Source organism: Rhipicephalus sanguineus, chromosome 1 (assembly GCF_013339695.2).
Source record: "Rhipicephalus sanguineus isolate Rsan-2018 chromosome 1, BIME_Rsan_1.4, whole genome shotgun sequence".
In the NCBI taxonomy this organism is placed as follows: Eukaryota; Metazoa; Arthropoda; class Arachnida; order Ixodida; family Ixodidae; genus Rhipicephalus; species Rhipicephalus sanguineus.
This window is the reverse complement of record NC_051176.1, coordinates 20848026-20874479: the sequence shown is the minus strand read 5'-3', so window position 1 is coordinate 20874479 and position 26454 is coordinate 20848026. Positions and strand designations below refer to the sequence as shown.

Genomic DNA, 26454 nt, shown 5'->3' with positions numbered 1-26454 from the left:
CGGGGTGCACTCCAGATGGAAGTAAAGGCTTTACACTGCGTAGTCATTTGTTTATCTTGTGCTGCAGTCGATCTACCACTCCGGTGGCTGCTGTGGTTTCGTTGGCGTCGGCGGTTTGAACGGCGTCTCTCACGACGGATAAATGAGAGAGCCTCTCTGTGTGTCGAGTTGTCGCTCACCATCTTCCTCAGAATGCGCATTTCTTCTTTTATCTTCGGGCAATCGTTCAATGTCGCGTCATGCACACCAGAGCAGTTCGGGCACTTGAAAGGAGCCGCAGCGTCACAGTCGTCAGTCTTATGAGGTCTCATGAATCTGTCAAGTTATCACACTTTTGCACACAGCGCTGACGTGTCCTAACTTGCAGCACATGTGGCACTGCAAAGGCCGTGGCACCAAAGGGCGCACCGGATGTCTCACGTATCCAACCTTGACGCTTGCAGGCTGAGACTCAGAGTCAAATACTATTTTAATGCATCGAGACTGCCCGAAACGGCGGACGGTCGCGATTCTGACTGTTGACGTTAAAAGCCTCTGAAGATCAGCGTCAGTGATGTCAGTGTCCGCGTACGTCATTTATGACTCCAATCGTTGTTCCTTTCCCGCGGGCAGCGAACGAGCGCACTGAGATACTTCCCAGCTGCGTGATGGCCTTCAATCTCTCGAGGATGGTGTTGTTTGCCACATCTACTGACAATATATTCTTCCTACTATTGATGCGGATTTCAGTCACTTGCGCTGGTGCAACCCGCTCAAAATATTCCGTTAAGGACTGCCTGTTAAGCGAGTTCAAGTTGTCTTGTTGGAGGGGATTTGCGCTACAGGACGGACGCACGTAATGAACACGACAAGCGTCTCTCGTAGAGGTAGGCACGTATGAAATTGTGAAAGACTGCTTGCCATGATCCGTCGCTGGTTGCGAGTCCCTCGAACTTGACGTCCTTCGAAACTTTCTTTTCAACCGCCGGGTGGTGAGTGTCGTGAAATCGGCTTCCGACTGCATTTCTTCAACGGATGAGCTGTCGCTGGAATCACAATGAGCGCCTGCGACGACACGGTCACCCATCTTCGTTCCATCAGTCGGTAGACGGCTGGGGCCCGCGGTCTCGTCGGTGTGATGGTCCCTCATCTCGAGAGACGACGTCCTCCGTCTCGCTTGATCTGCGGTCGTCAGGAATTCTCAGAATTGCGAGAAAATATGGGAGCAGTTCAATGCTCAACTATGCCCGAACGCACTTCTTCCTCTCGACAGATGCACTGGCTGCAGATGTGTCAGTGGGCAAGCAAAGGATAAATGTAAACCGATTTGACTTCCGCCACTGACGTTCCACTGACATATATCTCGCCTGCCACGCTTCTCTCAGCTGAAGCAGCGCAGAAAAACAGGTGCGGCGAAGATATCGCAATGTACGCAACACGACGTAAATAACAGTATACTTATGATAATAATACTGATAATAATAATAACAACAATAATAAAGTAATAATAATAATAATAATAATAATAATAATAATGATAGGTACTGTACTTTTCATCAAGAAGACGAGGCAGGCTGGGAGAGAATGCTGAGAAGCAGCCTCACTAGCTCCGGCCCCCCAAAAGCACACTTTGACGGGTTTACAGCAAACTGTGGTGCAGATAATAAAGATTGAAAAGAGATATATACAGCAATTAAACAACATCCTTGAAACTGGACAAGAAAATAAAATTATGGAGAAACAGGATGATCAGCAACATTTTCATTGGAAATATAAATTAAAGGAGCGCTGCAACACTTTTGAAGCTCCAATTATTTCGTGTCTGCTTTGCGTAGACTGACGGCTGGGGTTAATTCCAGGATACGTCTAAGCCCCGATAACAAGTGATTTAGCATTTTAATCACTCAACAAAGTCACTACATCGCTGCAGGCCGAATCAGCTCATAGTGGCGCTCGCCAGAACTATTGCGGGCGGAAATGACGGCCAAGAGCGCGAGCCTATCATTGGATAAACGTAACATTAGAAATGATCGCGGCGTGGCAGCGAAATTGGAAATATTCTATGGTTCTTTTCTGTGCTTTTTCATTGATCCCCAAATAGACGCCATCGGAAGAAAAAAAATCACTACAACTACAAAGCACGACAGAGGCGCTGGCTGCCATTTCGCCTCGGGATTTTTTGTTGTCGGTTGTCCATACCATACGAAAGACTTCTATCTCCTTCTTGCTTCTGTACGTTTGCGAGCTGCGTCTTTCCGCACGTGTTGTTGAAGAGGCGCAAGTAATCTCCTTCGTTGATTGATCTCGCTGCACCCTTCGTGGGGATCGAACAACCCGCGTAGGGGCAACCGCCCTTGTCCTTCCATCTAACAATTAGAGGAGGTGCATGGAACAACGACATCGAATGTTGTTCGAAGCAGTAGCGCCCGCTCAAATTCTGACAGGTCAGTGTCAGGCACCACGTTTGTCACTATGGCAACGGCGTCAACAGTACGCTGGAAAGGACAAGCAGGTATTCTGTGCAAGCTTTCGCTACGTAGGAGATTTCAGTTCATTTCATTGGGGCACTCTCGAATGTCACAGGGCGAGTGAAATGTGGTCATGTGACCCCGCGAAAATCGAGTTGAGGGTAGGCTTTTCTTTTTTTGTACTTTGACTTCTCCAGAACGAATAAATTCGGACCGCGTGCCCCTATCGCTGCCGTCCTTGCTGCACTAATCTGCCCACACTTCATTCTACGCAACCCGCAAGTAAAAAATGGGGGCTTGAATAGTGTGGAGGGCCCCTTTCATAAGGACAAATTGCAACAACTTACATTACAAAAAAAAGAACACTCGCAACTACGGAATCCAGTGTTGAACTTGCATAGGTGAAAAGAAGAAGCGATTCAGTTATGCTTAAAGGGCGTCACCAGTTGTATCAAAAGAGGTACCAGAAATTTAAAGCTTAACGTCATCCGAGTGCACAACATTCAAAGTTGAGCAAATGGTAATACAAGGAATCTCAAGGCTTGGGGATTCTGAAAATGTTCCGCAGTACTTACGTTCTTTATGGCCAATGTTCAGCTCTTTCTTTGAAAAGAAGGGTATCTTTACAATCAAACGTTGGACGAAGGCATGGTGCGCTACCGTTAGGATATAAGATCGAGCATTGTTTATTTGGTCCACTTGTGTAGATCTTGCTACTGGTCATGGGCACGTTGACATTACGTAGCGTCAACCAGGATCAAGAATTCATCACGCGCATAGGAGCAAGCTCTTGCAACCAATATCATTCTATAACGCTGCACACTGATTTATTAGGACGGAGACATGGACAAGTTGCTGATGCACACTATACCTGCTCCTTTCTGCAACGTGCCTCCTTTTGAAATCTTAACTTTCAAGAACACAGCACAGTAGAGTCGTCAAACGACAGGTTTCCCTGCTGGTGCATCATTGCTCACTACGACTAATGTCTCAATTTTCGGTGTATGGACACTTGTGGAGCAGCCCTTGTGCATCAACAAAAGGTATTTAGAACGGAAAACTGAGGTAGTTGGTATCGATTCATGATAAGGACTGTGCAAAGGACGGAAGAAGTGCACACGACATGCGCCGACTGTCAACTAAATTTTTATTCAGAAAAACGCAAAAAGAGTTACCTAGAAAAGCCACATGAGAGAGTCACATGACATGTGCTCCAAACGAAAAGGATTTTCCTGGCTGTGGCTTCTTAACTAAACGTGCGCACGACGAATTCAATGTCAAATTACTGCACGTGCTGACCAAACACATGTTCACATAGAATTCGTCGTGCGCACGTTTAGTGAAGGGACCACGGCCAGGAAAGTTATTTTGGTTTGAGCACATGTCATGTGACTCGATCACTTTTCTAGGTAACTACTTTTGTGTTTTTCTGAATAAAATCCGGCAGATCCCACGCACTGTGGGAATTGATGTAATGCGAAGCAGCCAGCAAAGAGTTGCATACATCGCCTTGTTTGAATTTGATCCAAATGAAATAATTCATTCCATGGCATCTAGTTCGCCATATATCGCATGTCTAGAATAACAGAGAGCTGAGCTAGTTGGTAAGTATTCATTCTAAAAAGACAGGGCGTGGAAACACGGACACAAGAAAGAAGTCAGGACACCGCATGTTTGCCATGCACGCATGCACCCACAATCTAGTATATGCCATGCTAATGAGCCGTATATTCTGGCATGCACAATGCATGACCTGTCGTTTATGTTCATCGCGCACTCGTGTCATGCCACAGCAGTTTTGGTATATATCCAGTTAACAAAACGGCCTGAAGCGCACCATGACAGTGTCATGTAAATCATACCGTACATGACATGCATAACACGATTCGCATGTTAGGACCTGTCTTTTATGTTCATCATACAGTCACATCGCGCAATACCAATTTTGGTGTATATCAAACGAGCGAAATGGCCGCAAGTGTACCATGAGTATGGCATGTAAATCATGCCATACATGACATACATATTATGATTTTCATATTAACACCTGTCACTTATATTCGTCATGCAGTCGCGTCGCGCAATACAAATTTTGGTGTATATCAATCTAGCGAAACGGCTGCGATCGGACAATGAGCGTGGCATGTAAAGCATGCCGTAAATGATATGCATATTATGATTTTCAAGATCCCACCTGGCATGTATGTTTGTCATACAGTCGCGTCGCGCAATACCAATTTTGATGTGTATCAAGCTAGCGAAACGGCCGCGAATGCACCATGAGCAAATCATGTAATACATAACATGCATGTCATTATTTTCATGTTACCACCTCCCGTTTACGTTCGCAATGCAGTCGCGCCGCGCAATACCAATTTTGGTGAACATCAAGCTAGCGAAACGGCCGCGAATGCACCATAAACGTGGCATGCAAAACATGACATACATGACATGCATATCATGGTTTTCATGTTACCAACAGTTATTCATGTTCTTCATAAAGTAACATCGCGCAATACCAATTTCGGTGCATATCAATCAAGCGCAACGGCCGCGAATACACCATGAGCAAATCATGTCGTGCATGACTTGCATGTCATGATTTTCATGTTACCACCTCTCGTTTACGTTCGTCATACAGTCGCGTCGCGCAATACCAACTTTGGTGTATATCAAGCAAGCGAAACGACCGCGAATTCACCACGAGCGTTGCATGTAAATTATGACATACGTGACGTGCATGTCATGGTTTTCATGTTACCACCTGTTATTCATGTTCTTCGTACAGTCACATCGCGCAATACCTATTTTGGTGTATATCAATCTAGCGAAACGGCCGCGAGTGTGCCATGAGCGTGGCATGTAAATCATGTCGTACATGACATGTATGTCATGATTTTCAAGTTAACACAAGTCAGTTATGTTCAGCATACAGAAATGTCTCGTCATATCAATTTTGGCATATATATCCATTCATTTAAACGGCCGCCAGTGCTACGAGACCATTTCATGTAAACAATGCTGCACATGACATGCATGTCATGATTTTCATGTTATGACCTGTCGTATATGTTCGTAACACGGTCATGTTATCCCATACCATTTTTGGTATACATCCGATTAACGAAACGGCCAGGAGAGCACAAAGTCGTAGGCGGCTAGATAGTGCGCTCGATCTGTTGAAGTGCTCCTTCTTTGTGTTGTCCTTTTCTAGTTTAGCGCAAATTTTCCTGCATAGTATGAACCAACTAGGCCCTCAAGACGTCCTGATCGGCTAGATAGATAGATAGATAGATAGATAGATAGATAGATAGATAGATAGATAGATAGATAGATAGATAGATAGATAGATAGATAGATAGATAGATAGATAGATAGATAGATAGATAGATAGATAGATAGATAGATAGATAGATAGATAGATAGATAGATAGATAGATAGATACGCTCAAAGTCGCAGAAGTTCGCTCAGAAATGCTTCGCATTTAAAAAATTTCAGCAGATCCCGCGAACCGTGAGAGTAGATGTTATGAGAAGCATGCGGCGGGAAGGTGACTGTGGCACAATTTTTTTACTGAGCGAAATGCTACAAAATGGCGCTAAAGATTTGTATAAATTTTATACGCACACATATATGTTGAAGAACCGCATATGTGTTATATAACCAGTTGTTTACAGTTGTGTAACGCTGCCACCGTCAACGTGGGTATTACCAACACCAGAAGGGGTAAGCTGACATGTAGTGCTTATACTTGTCCCTTATGATGGAGAACGCACGCACGTTTCACGAACCCGTGTGCCTGTGTGGAAGAAGTTCTTGACAGTTCTTGAACAAGGTCATTATCACCGTGATCAGTGATCACCAGCAGCTGGTCGCGACTTGTCGGATCCGGCCGTGATCGCGCTGACGAGGGGTCCATGTGTACTGAACTATGCGGTATAGTACAGCTGTTAGAATTCGTGGATGCCTCGCTCATTTCGTCGACAAATTGTATGTCGATAGACCCGGCGACATGTCAGAACCTGAAGTCACCCTTCGAGTTGATGAGGTGTAGGCCGTTGAGGCTGGTAGGCCTTGATAGTGCTACGTAGACCAACATCAGTGGATGGCGCTTGTCGTATTCCTAGACTACCTGGGCGTATGTGGCCTACGTAGCCAAATCTACAAAGCGGCTGTAAATCAATCTTTCATCATCCTCGGTCAGCATGAGGCCATCGCCCATCCTCGTCAGAAATCAAGAGGACACTGCGTCGTTCTGGAGGATTAAGTGCATTTTACTGTGTGAGGATGTGATAACATACGTAACTTTCGTTAATGTATTCCTCCAAGGTCGAGCAATGCTTCAATACAGCTAGCTGAATCATGTGAATACAAATGTAATGTTTGTTAGACTGCTATAAAAGCAGGGCCAACACTGGAACCACAGAGGTTAATCTTATATGACGCCTGTATCGTAGGAGTACACATCGAGGAGTATCATATAGTGTTTATTGCTTTCTTGTAAAATTAAATGGCCAGCACCCCAACCACACTTGACTTTGCACCGATATTACGCCGGCATAGGCTGTTTTTCCAAACCATTTTATAGACCAGGCGTGGCTCAGTGGTAGAATACCTGATTGCCACGCGGAATACTTGGGTTCGATTCCTGCTGGGATCCTGATTTTTATTCTTTCCATTCGTCGGGTTAACGCTGCCGATGTTGGTTTTTCTTAACGCTCTCGCATTTAACTTACCAATGTGTGGTCTCACCGTTCCTGGGTAGATATAAGCTGTCAATCACCTGTGGCCCATACCCGTACACCGCGGCCAGTGGTGAATGGGTATGTGCCACACGTGTCTGAAGGAAAGGGTTTGACGACGTACGCGACAGGATTTTCACGTTATTCATGTCATGACCCTACAGTCATATTCATCAAATCCTCTTACCCTCCCATGCCAATTTTGGTCTATACCAAGTTAAGGAGGCGATCATGGGAGCACCCGGACGTAGGCGGCTAGATAGATAGATACGTAGATGCGTAGATAGAAACGCTCAAAGGTCCAAAGGTTCGCTAAGAAATGCTTCGCATTTAAACTCTAGTTCGTGTGCACTTCTTCCTTCCTTTGTCTTTTTTCTGAGAGCTGCACAGTCCTTTGCATGAAGGCGAAAGTTATGTTTCGCTCACGTGAAGAATTAGTGAAACATAACTCACTCACCTGAAACGCAACCGCAACAAATAGCTCATCTGATTGATCAGATACCACTAAGCACTTGCGTTGTGGCATGATCGATCAAGTCACGGACATTGTACAACGCACTAGTATAAATAATATGGAGTGACTAGCGCAAATAAAATGTCAGATCATTTTCACGGCAGAGTACACAAATGTAGCGTTTCTGTTTCTAAAAGGGCCAAATCCAGAAACCGAAACTGGACTAAATTTCACGGGAGCGTAATGCGCGCCTCGGTATCCTTTACTTTTAAAACAATTGTAATCAAAATGGGGCCATTCCTTATTCTGACGTGAACTCAAAATGGCACTTTTGGATCAAACTGGACCACATCCATTAAATCAGCGCTGCGTCAACAATCATGACCAAAACAACCAACCTGGCTGCATCCAATCTGTTTCATTTGTGTCCTAGTTGCTTACCTATAGGAATTTGATGCAAGCACCAATTACGATCGTGAACGAAACGTCAATCGCATGCGGCAAGTTAGACAAGGCGACACATGTCGCGAAACGTAGAATGCGGCGAAAATACGTATGCTGCTCACATAGAAGGCTTTAAAAGAGCGTGCGCTAAATTCATTTCGGATTTAGTTGCAGGTTATGTGATTGGCCATGGCTGTGTCACCTCTGCGTCAGTTGTGCTGAAGAGGGTCATCCGCCATCAGAGAGTGGAATGACTCCTCGATTCTATCAAAATGGGGAGCTGTTCGAGTTTTAGTGGCGGCAGCTGTGTAAAGCGAAGCGGAAGCGTAGCATAGCTATGTATAGTATGGTACAGTATAGTACAGTAAGGGGCGGGAAATGCAAGTAAGGGTGAAGAGGATGGAATAGCATAGCAATGGTGTGGGAAAGGAAAGAGAGGGCGAGGAGGGGGCAAAGCATAACATAGCCATGAAGACCCCGTTACTAGTTATCGTTATCTTGGCGTGCATATAACCCACAACCTCTCTTGGAATATGCATGTTGAACATGTAATTAATAACGCTAATCGCATGCTTGGATTCCTCCGCCGTCATTTTTCATTCGTTCCTTCATATTCAAAACCTAAGTTGTACACAACGCTTGTTAGATCCAAAATAGAATACGCTTGTTCTATTTGGGATCCATTTAGCTCCGTATTAACTACAGCCCTTGAGTCCGTTCAGAACCATGCAGCTCGTTTTGTGCTTTCTAATTACAACCGCTACGCCAGTGTTTCTTCAATGAAAGCTACCCTAGGTCTACCAACACTTAAGTCACGCCGTAAGTACTTCCGCCTGAACCTATTTCACAAAATCGTTTAAACGAATCCACCACTTAAAAATTATCTTTTCCTTCCCCCAGATTATGTATCACCACGGTTCGGCCATCATCTTAAAGTTCCCATATACCGCAATAACACTTGTCATGCTTTTTTTTGCCGCAAACAAGCAGTGACTGGAACCACCTGCAATCGAAGAATCCAGCTGCAATCGAAGAATCTGCCGTCTTCAAAATTGCAGTTATTGATGTACTGCTGTCAAGCCACTCCTCTCTGTAATGCCCTCGGGCGCTGAGAGTATGAAAATAAATAAAGCAAATAGTATAGCATAGCAAAGGAATGATGTAAGGAGAACAGGGTAAGTCATGGCATAGTCATGGGGTGGGAAACGGATGTGAGGGTGAGGACGAGTGATGTGAGGAGAAGGCTACTAGCTCCGCTGTTTTTTTCAGTCTTCGCAGCCTAGCTGTCCCCATTTCTTTTCTCTGGGTATCAATCACTCTCTTTTTGTATAGGGCAGTGTATTTGCTCAGCAGTGAACTTCCATAATGCAGGAGGAAGCGCGGCACCTGGTGGCAAAGATCGCAGACGCAGGAGGCAAGCCAGTGCCATCGCGGCCGTACTTGGCTGCCAGCGTTCTGAACAACATTAACTTCTACCTGTTTGGCAGACGCCACGACCTGGACGACCCTAAACGGCGCCGGTTGGACGCTCTCGTTGCCGCCTTTTTCCAATCTGGACTCGACTTCTCCATCGAATGGCTGCCTGGCTGGCTGAGACGAGCGTCACAGCGTGTCCTCCCGAGGACGCGCTGCTCAGCCGTCACTAGGCTGGCCGAGGACATCACCGACTACATGAGGTAAAGACCGCCATGCAGGATTGCAAGGTTCGGCCTTGAAATCGCAAAGTGGACATGCTCGCCGAAAGGCGGTGACATAACAAGGCGGAGGCATTACTGGAATTTTTGTGTGAGATGTTTAATTTCGCTGTTCAGGAGCAATTTCTACGCCTTTCGCAGATGGGCAGGTACACAGTACGAACAACACGAACACTTTAAACGAGAACCTGCGGCATGTCTCTTCAAAAGCGAGCAGAAGAATTTAATCTAGTGTAGAACCTTGACAAAATTCCGCGCTCAAATCAAAATGCCAGGGTGTGGCCTAAGCATAATTTTTCCTTTTTAAATGCCGATGTGCGAGCACTCGAGCGCGCGTGCAGCGGTGAAGATAGGGCCATGTGCCTCGACTGTTTGAACAAAAAAAGGCAATCGATCGAGGGGCCTGTTTTCTGTAGGACAAGCCGTATGAAGCCGACAGGTGATGAAGCGGAGAAAAGCATTGCGAGCGTTATTTCTAGTTGTTTATTGAAATGTACTAACCATTTGTAATAAAGGAAAACGATAGTGCGCGAAAACTCAACTTATGTCTCCTGTTTGTAATAGGGACGTTTGTTAGCTTTACATTAAGAGCTTCTTTGCCGCGTATTCCTTAATAATTTCTTTAAATGTCTAGAAGATTTTATGTATTCTTCGAAATTACAATTTGCAATTTCTCAGAAAACGTTGAACGTACTCCCATATCAGTCGTCAGGTACGTTTCACTTCTTCTTGTCCTCCAACGGAACGTTACAAAACTTGCACAGGCATCATCCGAGCGGAGAAGCGCTTCCAACACTATATAGCTTTTGCTCATGCTTGTAACTCTCAAGTCATGTTAGTCATAATTGTGATAAAATGTTTCGGCATGCAGCCCCTAGTCAAGCATACATTTATACGCCGATGTCTATCTGAGCACAATGAGCGAAATTAGCGCTGGAACAGGGGACGTATACAGGCGTGGCTTTTTTCTTGGCAAACTAAGTTTTCGCGATAACTGGACTCAGTATTATCTGTATTTTGGACGAAGCTTAGGTGGCGTGTATTTATTTGTTAAGACTGCGTCCGTCTTTAGTTTTCGAGATATTTTGTTACTGAGTGCTTGACGCAACCATATGCACATCAGTGGATTTGAATTTGTACCTTACCTTGAAATTAACTACATTGGTGGGCTTAAGTGTCAAAGTGTCAGCCCTGGGTTAAAACAGGTGCACTCCCTTTTTCTAGAATAAAGATCTAAATTGTCCCTGTCTTGGCCACCTAAGACGATAATCATCGCAGAAAAAAATAACAACAAATTTTATTCTTCCTGCTCGAACCTAGGCCCCTACGCTCGTTGTACCGATGGTGCAAAACAGTTGTGGAAATGGCTTCTATGTAGGCTTTGCTTAATTGTGTGGTAGTGCAAAAAATTCTCTCTGCAGGACAAGATGTAGAGTCAAAATGAGGGATTGCGCACATCAGCAAAATTTATAGCCAACAAAAATTTAATGCCGAACTCTCGTGATGCTCCTTCTGAGGCGGGTGTTTCAGATACTGACGAACCCTAAAAGAAATGCCGAGGCTGCCCCACACCATGCCTATGCTGCCCGCAAACAGCGTTCTACGGACAGGATTTCACGGTGACGCGTCACTTCCGCAACATCTAAAAGATATTCTGCGTTCTTTTTTTGCTTTTTTTTCTGTATGTGTCTTGTGTGCATATGTGTTGCTGTCTTCTTTCTTGATTTTCTTTATGTAACTTTCTACGTTTTAGTAGGATTTCTGCGTTTCACAAAAATATTGTATAGTGGCGAGATACGCGCTACTTCCAAATTATCCAGTTGGACTGAATTTAACTCCGTCTAGACTGCATGACGTCTGCCAATATTGGCGTGTAAGCTCGGCGGTTTTGGCATCACAGAAGCGGGGCTCGCGAGATCGCGCAAGGACTACCTAAAATTTTAAGTTTAGTTTTATATGCCCTCAAATCTTTCGTCGTCGCGCACTATGTGATCCGGTTTTTATGCGAAAGCCACGGCTTTCGAGTTCCCCATGTTTTCAAGTTTAATCGACACGATAAACACAGAGAGGAAAGTTTACAAGATAGAACGTAAAAAGGCACTGCGTACCGCAGTACTATCACGAAGATGCTTGCAGAACTGCAGTATCGCAAAAACAAAAAACAGTTTCTGTAGTAGGGTACGCATTTGGGCTGGTTGGTTCATGATTACGAGTGAAAAACAGCGCTAAAAAGACGGGACAAGAAAGGACACGGGACCACGGCGCCGTGGTACCGTGTCCACCAAAGCAGTTTCACCTGAAACGCGAAACAATGACAGCATGACAGTGTAGTAGACAAGTACACAAACTAAGATTCAGTGAAACCTCGGTGATACCATCACAGCTTATAGAAATTTCGGGGCGATACAAATTTTTCGTTGGTTCTGGCCAAGGCCCATTGGCCTGCATTGTAATGGAGTACGATTGTCGCAAACCGATTTTCACCCAGCGACGTTTCATGCAAACGTACGCTACCGCCCAGGTACGAAGAGGTGCTGTTCGCGCTGTCGCGGAAGACGCGCCAAGCACGTGCGAGGGCGGGAACGCAAGCGTCGGCATACGCGCCGCACCTCCAAATCCTCCGTCAGAATCACGGTGTAAGGAAAACACTTTTGTTACGGTCAGAATAAACCTCCAGAGATGCGTCGCGACCTCCGAGATTGTGTGAGCGAATCTTTGAGGCTCTTATGTGCCTCTGTGGGCCTTCGCGTTTAGATTAGAGAGGACATTAGCGCCATGCTTTTTTTTCTAACGTTTCGACGCGGGCTGCTGTCTTTGTGCTTTGTTTACACGTGCCGGCCTCGTGCATCAGACATCCTATGAAAGGTGGACGAGTACCGAAAGAAGGCGAGGACGGTCTTGGCGATGGAGTCAGGCCTCACAACGCGAACATGCGTGACTGTTGAAGCCGCATTTCTGCGGACACGGCCGTAAATGTCCCAAAATACATCCCCAACACCTCCGCGATAACAAAATCACGACACAGGGCCGCGGTTCTCTAATTTTGTGGCCTTGATCCATCGTGCCAAAGCGCTTCTGCTGTTACTTTCGCTGCAGTACTTCGGTGTCTTGCAAAAAAGCATACTAAAATTTGGAAGGGGCTACTGCTGTCGCGGGTCTCAACGCACCTGCTTCAATAATTAAATACGCGTGTACGGGCCGTATATTTCGAGTGCTGGTATGATTGCCGACATCTAAAAACTTAACTGACAATCGTTCAGGGTTCTTCCTGACATTGCTGCGGCCCTCAAAACGATAAATGAAAATGTAGGCCAGCTCTCTTTTGTCCCATGCTGATTTTCCATGCTTTCTGGTGATACAAATTTCGGATGATACGAATATTTTGGTGGTCCCGTGAGATTCGTATCATCGAGGTTTGACTGTATGTAGTTTTACCGGTCGACGTGTATATTCCACCAGACATTCACATACCAAACAGATAACAAATCTGGTGTCGCGCGCACATAGGCAATTATAGACTAATCTCACAGAATGACCGCCAACTCTCGCTGCTACAACGCCGGCCTGAAAGAGAACGCGTAGAGATGAATAAATTCTTATATGCACTCGCTCCAACGTGCCACGAGCCACAATTAACGCTGTCGCTTGCTTGCTCGTTTCCTTCGTCGCCGGGGCGACATAAGGCTTTGAGAGTATGTCGGGGTCATAGTATGGGTTGATGCGAATAGACGATTTCTTGGCCACGACGACGCAAGTGCTGGGGTGGTGTCAAGGGCTTGACCTCGTAACTTACAGGAGAACTCCGAGCGATTATCTGGTATGTGCCGTTATATCGGACCAGTAATTTAGAAGAAAGCGCAGGAGTATTCGGGGGAACCCAAAGCCAAACGAAGGGAGGCAGGAAGGTGTCGATCGCCATACCTACTGCTCTGGTGAGCTTGGTGTTCTGCCGTAAATGAACGGGCGAGCTCTCGAGAATCTTCTGCGTACCTGGCAACGTTCGAAATTGGACTATACTCGTATGCGTCAGGTGACTAAAGAAGCATAGTGTCCTGCGTGCATGCTGGCTCACTTCCATACATGAGGAAGAAAGGCAAAAATACTGTGGTCGCTTGCATAGCAGTGTTCCACGCATACGTCATAAAAGTAAGTACGGCGTCCCAATTAGTTTGGTTTGATGCGGTGCACACTGTCTCCATACCACTGACAGTGCAATTGGACCGTTCAGTTAGGCCATTGGTTTGCGGATGATATGCGGTTGTCATGCGACGAGCAATGTTGTGGCGAACCAGCACGACTTCAACAGCGTCAGACAGGAAAACACGTCCTCTGTCGCTCGAAAGTTAATGGAGAGCACTGTGGCGCCGGAAGAAGCTGCGTGAGACGAAAAACGCAACTTCCGTGGCTGCTGCCGTGCGCAAAGCTATAGTCACTGGTAACGAGTGAAGGGGCCTACGCCGACTGTCATCTACCGGTTCCTAGCAGTGGTCAAGGGAAGCGGGCCGTATAAGTCAATATCAAAGCGACCCAATGGGCGGCCCGGGCAAGCAAGAGGCTGAAATGTGGAAATGTGAAATGTGGAAGAGGCCGGTCGTTCAGGTGGAGCCTCGCGTCGCTGACAGGTAGTGCAAGCGCGGATCTACTTGCACTCAAATGTATACATGACGCGCCAGTACTGTCGCTGACGCAGGCGGTTATACATCTTGACAAAGCCGACGTAAGTACTTTACCGTTCGGTGCGGAAAGCAGCGCACATTTGCGTGCGCATGTGATGAGGTGTCACACGCTGCGGGCTCTAGCCATCGGACCCGTAATTCCGTCGACAGAGCAGAACGTCTCGAACAGCGAAATAGGTGGCTTCACGATGGATAGTTCTTTGGGCGGGCAAACACACGCATCCTTGCGTCGCTCCGATGACATGTCTGCGATATTGATTTACGACATAGAAGCCGGAGAAGCTGACGGAAAAGCCGTATCAGACGCTAGCACCAAGCGGGACAGCACATCAGCGTCTGAATGCTTGCGGCCAGATCGGTTCGCAAGACGAATGCCGTCTTGCGGCTCCAAACGGGTAGCTTGATTTCCCACTTCATCGATTTCCAAATTCATCAGGGTGATGCCTGATTGTCGTCTCTGCTAGAGTCCGCGAGCCGACTTTAATTACGTAGATGTATATTGTCACAGTCCAAACAAGCTGCATTCCCCCTTCGCGGGGGCTGTGAAGCAGGAGCGATGGTAGGCTGCTTTGCGCAGCTCACGACCGGACGACCAACTCCGAATTGTGTGCTGGGCCATGGGGCTCGCTTAAGTGCAAGGACTTTCGGCCACCTAGAGCGGCCCGAGGGCCCATCCTCTTCCTCTTCCCTGAACCCATCCCCCCTCACCTGACCCATTTCATGGCGTCAATAAAGTTGTATCTTCCTCTTCATTCCCTCTTCTGTAGCCGTTTGTGGACGCATGGGTGATAGACAGCGTCGTCGCGAAGATGGGGACTGGCGATCGGGTCGAGCATCCGTGGTGTACTTAGGTGGTGTCTGTAACGACGAATGATCAGACGCGGCCACGGTGTCGAAGAGAAAAAGATGACATCGGAGGCAGTGGTGGGCGACGTGTCAAGCGCCACCACTGCCAGGTGGTCCTGTTGCCCGGTGCTCGCCAAGCGTCTTGGCAGCGGAAAAACGGAGCCAGGAACCGCGCGTAGTGAAGTGGCCCAGAATTCGCAGTCGCCAGCAAGGCATGGGGCGGCATTGCAGGTCGAGCATATGGCGTAGGCTGTTGAGAGTGTCAAGCAGCGATGACGGCGTAAGCGGTGCAGTGACAGGTGTGTAGCGCCACTCGATGTGCAGATGCTCGCAGCACACCAAGCTAATGATGCCGAGCTCATAGAACTGCGCTCATCTAAAACAGCACTGCGATTGAACGATATCCTGCTTGATGGTGTCAATCTCGTTTGTGACAGTTCCACAGGCACACACAGACCATATGTCCCTAGCACGTTAAGCAAGCAGCTTTTCGACACCCTGCACCAGCTCGCTCACCCCGGCGTTTGTGCCTCGCAACGCCTTGTTTCATCGCGCTACGTATGGCCCCGGATGAACGCAGCTGTACGCGACTGGATACGTGCAGGGGTGGGCAAAGATGCTTTGAAATTGTATCGCGATACGATACAAGATACTCGGGCAAGAAGTATTCATTCTACAAAGACAGGGCGTGCAAACACGGACACAACAAAGAAGTCAGGACACCACAAACGCCGGCGTTTGTGGTGTCCTGACTTCTTTCTTGTGTCCGTGTTTGCACGCCCTGTCTTTTTAGAATGAATACTTACCAACTAGCTCAGCTCTCTGTTATTCTAAGGCAAGAAGTATTTCGGATACAGATACAAGATACCACTTCAATAATTGTATCCGATACGATACTTGCCATTTGTATCTTAAGATACTTCGATACATTTATAAATTTCTTATTATAGATATATATAATGCAGCACAAAACGCCTATGAACAGGAGTGTTTGCTTTAGAATTTCAGAACTGCGACCAACCACGTTTAACTTGAATGAAATATGTGTTACTATCTCAACAACTGTTGTTTTCTGGCTATAGTTCTATAGTTTTCATTCCCAAACAACTTATTGGGGCTCTGTTGGCTGCTAAACAGACAACTATCTATAAGCTACGCTGTCAGCGTTTTTTTGTGGTTTTTTAATTCATGGAAGTCGATGCTCTACTTGCCAACGAAGTAGTGGTTTCCCACCTAATTACAAAAACGGCAATGCAAAACCTCGGCCCGATGCCGCAATTACGACTTTGAGTTTAACCTGGTCCGTACGCGTATATCGTTTACGCAGTACCGGACCACGGGACAAGTGTACAGGAGTAACACCGCTCGTAGCGACATATTTTGTGACGGATCTTCTATACAAAACCGCAATGACTTCTTAAATTCTACTTATTTGCTTGCGTAAAGCGCTCGTTATGGACGGATTCACTAATGTGCATTTTTTGTAATAATTTCTCTCTACCAGAGAATTCCAGACATCGTAGCGGTAAAAGTGTCGCAGGATACCTCCGCTGCTCACACTCTTGACACTGATTGCTCGAATTACTTTGTGATCTGTGACAGCAAAAAAAAAATGTGACTCAGAAAGGATATATATATATATATATATATATATATATATATATATATATATATATATATATATATATATATATATATATATATATATATAATGAAACGAATCGTGCTTTAACATTATTAGTTACGATGTTTCTCAGCAAAAGGCGTCGTCAGCCTGCCAAGTAAGATCACACACTGGAAATTTCACTGCTTGTGGAAAATGTCATGAAAGAGCACGCGGGGACGATCACAATAATAGTTGATGAGGTTTACATCTCCAAACCACGATATAATTATGAGGGATGCCGTAGTTGACGGCTCTGAAAGTTTGGACCATGTGGTGTTCTTTAAGATGCTCCTAAAATTAAGTACAGTACTGCACGGGACTCAAGTATAACGCCGCTATCGAATTTCGGCCTTTACGGCCGGGATTCGATTCCGCGACCTTCAGGCCAGCAGTCGAGCGCATTAACCACTCTGCCGCCGTGGCGGGTGGGGACGTTCATGAGAAAGGAGTACATGGTACTACAATGCTTTTCGAGGCACCTTCCTAACATATTTCATGCGTCTCCTTATAATCCTTATATCCATATTGCGCACTCGATTTTGCCATTCAACTAAGTCGTAAGCAGATTTTCTGTTACTGTTCACTCTAGGCACACCCAGACTATTTATTTTTCTCTACAAGATGGCATTGAGATAACTGTAAACCGAAGTGCAATAGAAATATGCGAATATTAAGAATGACACAGACAGATAAAAGAAAGAATAAACGAGAGAATTTATTTTGGCAACACGTTACAAAAGAAATCGAAGCAAGCAGAAAGAAAATGACAGTACATGGACCTAGATACTGTATGGAATGCAAGAACAAGGCCTGATAGGAAAGCATTTGTGCTAACGAATAAATTATGGTTGATATAAAAAATTCTCCCAAAAAAAATACAACAAAACGTTCACTACGCCAACATACACCTTTAGGCAAATGCTTGCTTTGTAAGGACTTTGCTGTCCCTCCCACAGGGAGAACTTCCATAAATGCGCCATCCAATACCTCTTACTCATTTTCGTGAGGTCAAGCACTTCTCAAGAGTTTGATAGCTGACTTACCCATACAGACACGTTTGTTTCGCGGATTTTAAGTCGGAAATTGAACGTCCTGGTAAATTTCGTCAGGGATTCTGACATCGCTGTTCAGCCAAACGTAATGTTTTATGCACTAACGGCGATCCTGAATATGCGTAGTATTTACATTAGCCGAGACAATGTTGTTACGGTTGGAGTGGAAAGCAGGAAGCGCAACTGTATTTCACAGGTGAAGGGCAGGTAGGTCGCGATTCTTTGGGCGGAGCTCACCTTTCCTCTTAGCTTGTAACTGAGTATATTTGTATAGCAACATATCCGACGGTGCGAGAGTTAGATGGTTGAAATCTCATTTAAGAGATTTCAGGAGCAGGAGCTGCTCACATCGACTATCTGAAATCGACAAATGGTGAGGGCGACAAATCAAAGACGCAAAGGAGAACAACCTTTCTACGGGAGCAGATGAGCAGGTAGGCGTGCTATACCTAATGAATGCCGCCTTCAGGCATTGGTAGTACTGTATCATCGCGATATCATGTCGGGGTCGCGTAGATATTTTAGAAATGCAAGTTTTGCCTCTGCTTCTTGATAACCCGGCTCTACTGCGCACTCGCCTTGTTCAAAGGAGAACTCGTTCGATGCGTTAGTTGCTGAAGTGGAAGGGCGCGGAGAAGCCCCAGCAATGTCACTAGCCGTCGCCAACGACTCAAGGACGGCTTTCTCTGCGAGTTGCTGGACATGACTGCAAGTCTCCGGATCCGCTCCCGACAACCAGCGCAGCTTAAAATACGGATGAAGAACAGCCGCAGTGACTGCGTCTTCTGCACCGAGTTTAATTTGGAGGAAGTCGTCAAACCTACGCAGAAACTCATCCATGACTGCCAGCAAATGTTGCTTGCAGTACGCGTATTTCACGCACGATTTTTCTTCGAGCCTTGATCTAATTGTAAAAAGGGTTGGAACAAGCTCGCCGTAGAAACAGTCGGACTGTGCTTGTAGCCGACTGAGGGCGGGTGAGATCGGCTGAAGGACGTCGCAATACTCTGTCATAAATGAAAAGTCTCTCTCCTGAAATATCTGTAACTTCAGCTTATTACAACATTCTCGAAGTTTCTCTTTCGAACTAAGCAACGCTTGTATGCTGTCATACAGCGAATTCCAGCGCGTAGCACAAGGTGTTTTAAGAGAGTGGCCCGAAATAGAAACAATAATTTCCGATGAATGTGGTCTACGGGCGCAATTCCGCAAAGCAGTGCATTTAGACATGACAGATGAAATAACACGCTCAAACGCAGGTGTCTCCTTTGCTCTTTTGGCATCAGTGGTGGCAACAAGGCTCAGCTTGTGGCATGCGGATCTGACTTGACGGGCCTAGGGTGACCTTTCAGACTGGACATGTGTTCTCTTAGTCTAGTGTTAATACACCTAGCAGTCTGCCCTAAGTACACATGACAACGGAATGTTGTATACTACATTGATGGCACAGTCAACAAACTGGTGCGTGTGTTTAATACTACAAATTCCTTGTGCACTGTTAAGTCTTTCACATTTTTGATTAACCAAGACACATACACCTCCGTTCTTGTTCTTGGCCGAGAACACCACCTTAACATCGTACTTTCCTGCTACCTTTTTTATTCTATGAGACATTCCGTGCACATAAGGAATCACTACTACGTGGGAGCTAGAAACAGGCGGCCCTCCCTTTTGCAACGACGGCTCGTTTTCCTGTTTTAGCTTACTTAAGAGTCTGCTGCCATTAGCTTACAACACCGACACCGGGTATCCCGCATCCTGCAGTCGAGCAACCTGTTCATGAAACGCGTCATGAGCTCTGTGCGAACAAGATTTTCTTCCGGCCCTCTTTCTCTATGTCCTAATTTTGACTTAACTAATCCATCTGTTTTGGTGCCGTTTATCGCGGCCTGCGAATGCCGATCACGCGTGCTGAGCTGGTTCCTAAAAATTGGACAGTGTCCAGCAGATGTTTTGCTACTGGTTGGATGGTTACCCCCGTTCGTTGGACATGGGCAAAGAATCAGCAAGATTATGCGATCGGAGAGCCGGAGACCGGTCAGGCATTTCAAGGATTGCCTAAATGTGGCTTGTGTGTCTGCTTCGGATGGCCGTCTCAATGTGGAAGCCTTTCGTAATTGGTGTAGACAGACGAACATTGTGACTGAGGCCCTATGGAACAATGTCCGCCGCAACTTACCCAAGAAGAAAAAATAGCCGCCAAAAGGAAGCCTTCTACTACTAGGGGACGCAACTGTGCATGAACGCCGGCATGGTATCCTGTGGTTGGGACCAAAGTTCTGCGTTGAGCCAGGGCTTGACATTGTCGACAGGTTATCTCTGACAAGGGACTTTGCCCGTCATGTACCAGAGAAGGAAAAGGACAGATGTGTGGTAGAGTGTGTGGACATTGTGGCCCAAGCGCCGGTAAGCCGCAACTCTATGCCTAGCATTGTACAAACTGCGAAGTACTTGGGTGACAAGAAGTTTAGGGTTGTTCAAGTTGACAAAGAAAGGGTGTTGTACCTGAGGCCTTGTATGTAGAAAAAGCTTTTGCGGCGATGCGCAAGTGCTTTACAGAATGTGATGCCAATGTGGAAAGCGTGAAGAAGAAGGCTGTTGAGAAGTTAAAGTGTAACCTAGAAAAACTTGCCTGCAGTGTCAAGAATTCAAAAGGCATGAAATTGGCTGTATTTTTTACCGCAAAAACCTATAAGCAGGAAATTCCGTTTAGGCCGATAGTGTCGGAGAAAGGTGCTTGGCATTGCCATGTTCCAGGGCATTTGCAAAAAATGTTGAATTCTTTGGAAGTGAAAGATCCATTTTTGCTGAGTAATTCGGAAGGCCTTGCAGAATTCTTGGCGGCTGATAGTAAATGGAACAGCTGGGGCATCAGCATAGGTGTTCAGGATTTTTACTACTCCTTGCCGCATGCGCCGTTGATGAACTGTGTAAAAGATTGCATAACAGAAGATAATGATGAAGTGACATTTCGCAACACGTGCGGATGCCCATTAAGTCGTTCCACGAGTTGTTGCACTTTTATTTAGTGAACACCCACGTGGGTTCCCGCGAAAAATGTACATTCAGGCAAGAGGTGTATGCATTGGGTCGAAGGTTGCCCCTGTCCTAAGCAAAATATTCATGGGTAGTATAGATAGGGATCTGGCAAGGTGTCTAAATGGTTTTGTGCACAAGGTCTTCAGATATGTACATGACCACCTAGTTCTAGGCTGCAAACTTCGCGAGGATGATTTCAGAAGAACTGCATTAGCGGCCTTTAATTCTCACGGCAAAGGATTAACTTTTACTTCCGAGGAACCGGTTGATAATAAGCTTCAATATCTGGATCTAAAGCTAGAATTTTTGTCTGACCACGTGTGTTGGGCGTTTTCGCCGAGGGTTGGCAAGCCGCTTTTCAATTATGCTTGAGATCATTCAAAGATAGCTAAGAATGGCATAGTCACCAATTGTTTTCGGTCACCATTGTCAAAATTTTATTGTCACAGAGATCATGACGCGTTTCATGAACAGGTTGCTTGACTGCAGGATGCAGGATACCCGGTGTCGGTGTTGCAAGCTAGTGACAGCAGACTCTCAAGAAAGCTAAAGAAAGCTTAATAAAGGAAAACGAGCCGCCGCTGCAAAATGGAAGGCCGGCTGTTTCTAGCTCCCACGTAGTAGTGATTCCTTATGTGCACGGGCTGTCTCATAGAATAAAAAAAGTAGCAGGAAAGTACGATGTTAAGGTGGTGTTCTCGGCCAAGAACAAGATCGGAGGTGTATATGCCTTGATTGATCAAAAATGTGAAAGACTTAACAGTGCACAAGGAATTTGTAGTATTAAACACACGCACCAGTTTGTTGACTGTGCCATCAATGTAGTATACAACATTCCGTTGTCATGTGTACTTAGGGCAGACTGCTAGGTGTATTAACACTAGACTAAGAGAACACATGTCCAGTCTGAAAGGTCACCCTAGCACACATTTAGCGTTGCATTGTAGCGAGTGTGCATGCGCACCTTGGTTCGAAAGTACCACTATTTTACACAGGCATCGAAATAAAACTTGTAGGGAGATAGCGGAGGCCTATCACATTGAAAGGCACAAAGGTAAGTGTGTTAGCCACCAATCGGTTTCTCTGCTTGGAAAAGAGTTGGTGCCGGTGTGAGAACGTTAAGGCGTGTGATCATGTGACGCTGTGTGCGCTTGTCATATTTTTTTAACCTGATCGAGCAGAACAGTGGGCTGTTAAATATGTGTGTATTCTGAAAAATAAATCAGTTGTTAGATCGCGCCTGTCCTCGTAAGTCTCTTCTAGTCTCTGTGTACATCTTAAGAAAAAAACTGCGCAGCAGGACGAGACACCAAGAAAGAACTGCGCTCGTTTTCGTCAGTTCTTTCTTGGTGTCTCGTCCTGCTGCGCAGTTTTTTCCTAAGATGTTTCCGTACCAAGTCGCCCAACTTTCAACCGTAGTCTCTGTGTGTTTAGCGCGAGTAAGTGAAGGATGAATTTGTTCCAACTAGGCCGAGTTGCAGTTTTGCTTGATTTTCTCCTCCGCCGTCAGGTAGTCTTCACGCGGCTTCAGAGATTCAGAAAATCATCGATGTATCCCGCGTAGTTCTCGCCTGGTTGTTGCGCACATTGACGCAAGAGCTGTCCTGTGTAAGGACGTCCGTAAAGGAAGACTTAAAATCGGACCAAGTTGAAATTTCAGGCTCTTGGTTGTGATACCACAGTTGGGCGATGTCCGCGAGATAAAATATGACATGACCAAGCTTCATTTCATTATCCCATTTGTTACTGGCGCTGACTCATTCGTATCTCCACAAGCAATCTTCTACGTCCGCGTCACCTCAGCCGGTGAAGATGGGTGGATCTCGCTGACGATACACGGCGCCGCAAATGACGTGGACTGCCGAAGATACCGACTGGGGAGGGGTCTCGTCGGCCATGTTGGCAATCAGAGCACGATGAAGGGGAGCGCCCAGGAGCGAAGTTCCCGGCTGGTACTGGGGATCCACATACTTTCACCAAATGTTACGGGATTTGTGGACGCGTCGAAGTCACGGAACGACGATTTTTTATGGAACGACCTTTGAAGATCCAGAAAGCTTGCTTGAAACTGCCTTCAACGACTGGTACCTCGACGATAAGCTCCGCCATGTATACTTTTTTAGGACTCTGCCAGGACATGGTCGAGAACATGCTAGCGCGTCACGGTGCCTCAGAAGTCCATATAACCGATAGGTGTGCGGCTTTTACTGCAGACCTAACGCTAGCGATATTGAAATACAGCCAGACAAGTTACCAAAGGACAACGGCCAATCATTCACAGATGAATTGCCTCATCGACCGTCTGAATAAAACCCTCGACGACATACCGGCAATGTAACTACACGTCGAACACAAGACTTGGGACACCAATCTTCCGTAGATAAACTTCGCTTACAGCACGGCCGTGCAAGACCCAAAGCACCTGAAGCCGTTCAAGCTGCTCGACGCTATGCTGCCAACTGTCACCGAAGAAGACAATCTCGACGTTGCTGCTTATCTGCGACGCACTCAAGAAGCTCAGCAGCTCGCCCGCTTACGTATCAAGAGCGAGAACAGGATCGACAGTCGTCACTACAATCTTTGACGACGCCACATGGAATACCAACAAGGTGACGGTATGAGAGTCTGGACGCCGATACGCCGGCGCGGACTTTCGAGAAGCTTCTTCAAGGATACTTCAGGTCTTAAAAGCTACTTCAACGTCTCGGGGCTCTGGACTGCGAGGTTATCGCGGACGGCAATACGAACTCCCTGCGGCACTGCGCATGACCCGAAATCGTCCACGTAGTGCGCCTTAAGCTGCTATGCACGCTGATGAACTGCGTAGCAATATTATTGCTACAGCAATTATATGAAAACTCTCGGCGGGTTTTTGCCGTCGGCATCACCGTGCCGTTTCGTAAAAACAAACTACTCGCGCAGCACGCGAGTAGTCAAGATTATTCGGGAGCTTACGCGAGTACCAGCGGTAACGTTCGAAGGTTCTATAACTAATTTATAAAAGAGGGCGCGTTCCGCCGATGATCGTATTACTCGACGGCCCACGACCGATGTCGCCACTGTCAGTGTACAGTGCGTATTGCTTCTTTTTAAGTTTTATTTTCCGAGCACAAGTTCGCCCAATGGAGTAGAGTTCCGTATTTCCCACTCTTACTATAGCCTTCTTCATCACAACAACATGGCAATACCATATCGTGTTTTTCCGAGTAAAGACCCAGAATGTAAAAGAAGGCTACCATATTTCTAGCTATAGTCTACTCGGTGCGCCGTAAAGGGGGTTGGGCGGAGGTCATCGGGTCTAGATCCCCCCTTTTATCAGGGCGCAGCCACTCCCTCCCACTCCGTTCTGTGGTGACCTCGTCGACTGTTTGTTGGCCAGAAGGTCGGACACGCAAAAAAATACTTTATAAATTTATCCCTTACCTTGTCTCTCGTGTAATATCCCTCTCTGTGTGTGCTGAAAGCAGCGTTTCATCTACCCTGAGACATGTTGGGGACAGAATTTAGCCCCACATGCGGAGCTGTCTAAATTGAAACCCATGTTTTCAGTGAGAAGGCCATCTCGACTCCTTCAACATTTGTTCAAACAACTTTCTTCTCGCAGTGTCCGTGACGTCAAGAGCGCGTTCGACACGGTTGCAGGTCTAGCGTTAAACTGAGGCTCAAATGATTAACAATGCAGGTATTGTGTAACCACCGCAGCGCACCACCTCCAAAGTTCACTCGCGTAAGCCTGTGAAATTGCAAATACTAGCTTGCAAATTTTTTAATACACAATTACATGTGTAGTACATGTGTAGATTGAAAGTAACCAGTCACTGGCATAGCCAGGGGAGGGGGTTGGGGGGGTCACACCTGTCCGAATTTTTTTCAATTTTGCATGTGTGCACATACACTCACACATACAAACGCACGCACGAACATATATAAAGTATGGTTCAACCCCTCCCCCGAAAAAACTTTCTGGCTACGCTACTGTAACCAGTTTCACAGCGCTGCATGCGAGATGAGACTACGAAGTCGATGCGACCGTTGATCTGACCAAGCTTGCACCCTAACGAGCAGCATCAGTTACTGTGAAGTCGCGACTATTATTACACTCCTTCGTTTGTTTCGTATTTCAAACGCATGGTTCACATATTGGAGGGAACACAGCGCAAAAGGGTACAGCTACAATGAAGACGACGCACACATAGCGGTGACTTAGAGGACAGCGCTGTGTCTGCGTCGCCTTCCTTGCACCCGTCCTCTTGTGTGTTGCCTTGCCTTCAATGTTTCACCAACAAACCCAAGCTTCGACGCTAAGATGCACATATATGCGGACAGTGTGATCCATGAAGCGGCATTCTGATACATAGACGCGAAGGGTTTTTCGATGGGTCATGAGCCTTACCGGCACATTCATCGCATGCCTAGAATCAAATCACTTAGCATACTCCACCAAAAATGAGTCCTGCGTGAATCATTTCACCTATATCTTGCACGACACAATCACAACATAAATAAGGTGGATGCAGTTTCACAGGAAGAGCTGCTGTTGACATTTCTAAATATTGGCATCCTAAATGGAGCGAATATACTGTAGACGGTACGGTGAGATTCAAGGCAGTAGCAGTCAGCCAACACTGTTGGCGAAAATTAGTTTCTCCTGCTGTGCTTGCTCATGTGCACCGCGCAGCAACTTAATTTTTTTTTCCTCGCAGGCAAGAAATAGGACATCACCAGAAGACACCAGAGAGGCAACGCCCGAGAAGCTTGGTGGATTCTTTCCTGAGAGCTATTGAAAGTCAGAAACACAGTGACGTCACATGTGAGTTTATGCTACTTGGCGCTTTTCCCGTATTTATTCGCACATTATTTTACCAGCTGGAATTCCATAAGATGACTTTGTCATTATATTGACTTCTTCGCTCGCCTTTAAATTTTTAAATCACCTCAAAACAATAGGCAAACTTGAGCAAGTCTCTATATTACTATTCCTAAATGAAGCCAAAACCGCGTACCTCGACCTACATCATGAACTGCAGCCGAATATTTGGTTTATTTTATCACTCTTCCAGATACGCAATTTCAGCGAAGGAAGCGAGAGCATTGATTATATTGTATGATTCTGAAGCAGCACCATAACTTCATGTTAAAAGAAGTTCAAGTTCCAAGAGCATGACTTCATTTGATAAGAAAACTAGCAACAGAAACAGAACATTTCTCATTGAAATAATGAATAGGAGAGGCTGCAGGTTGCATAGCGTCCTTTAAATAACGACATTGTCGTAGATACATGCAGTAACGGTAATATCAATTAGAATAATGCAACTGACGAAGCGTACGTAAACAATACGCAAGTAGGAATTCCCAACAACTATGAACATGTAACGTGCGTCGAATATATTATT

The 26454-nt window shown here is 46.1% G+C and overlaps 1 protein-coding gene across 1 annotated transcript in view; it reads left to right on the top strand.

Annotated features, from left to right (window-relative positions):
* The window catches only part of LOC125756746 (cytochrome P450 2G1-like), a 145246-nt gene extending 121601 nt beyond the window's left edge, over nucleotides 1-23645 (top strand). The window contains exons 5-6 of the mRNA XM_049411729.1: nucleotides 9460-9764; nucleotides 23459-23645. Coding sequence (XP_049267686.1) covers nucleotides 9460-9764; nucleotides 23459-23645 — 492 coding nt within the window. The remainder of the gene's footprint in view (nucleotides 1-9459; nucleotides 9765-23458) is intronic.
* The last annotated feature ends 2809 nt before the right edge of the window (nucleotides 23646-26454 follow it).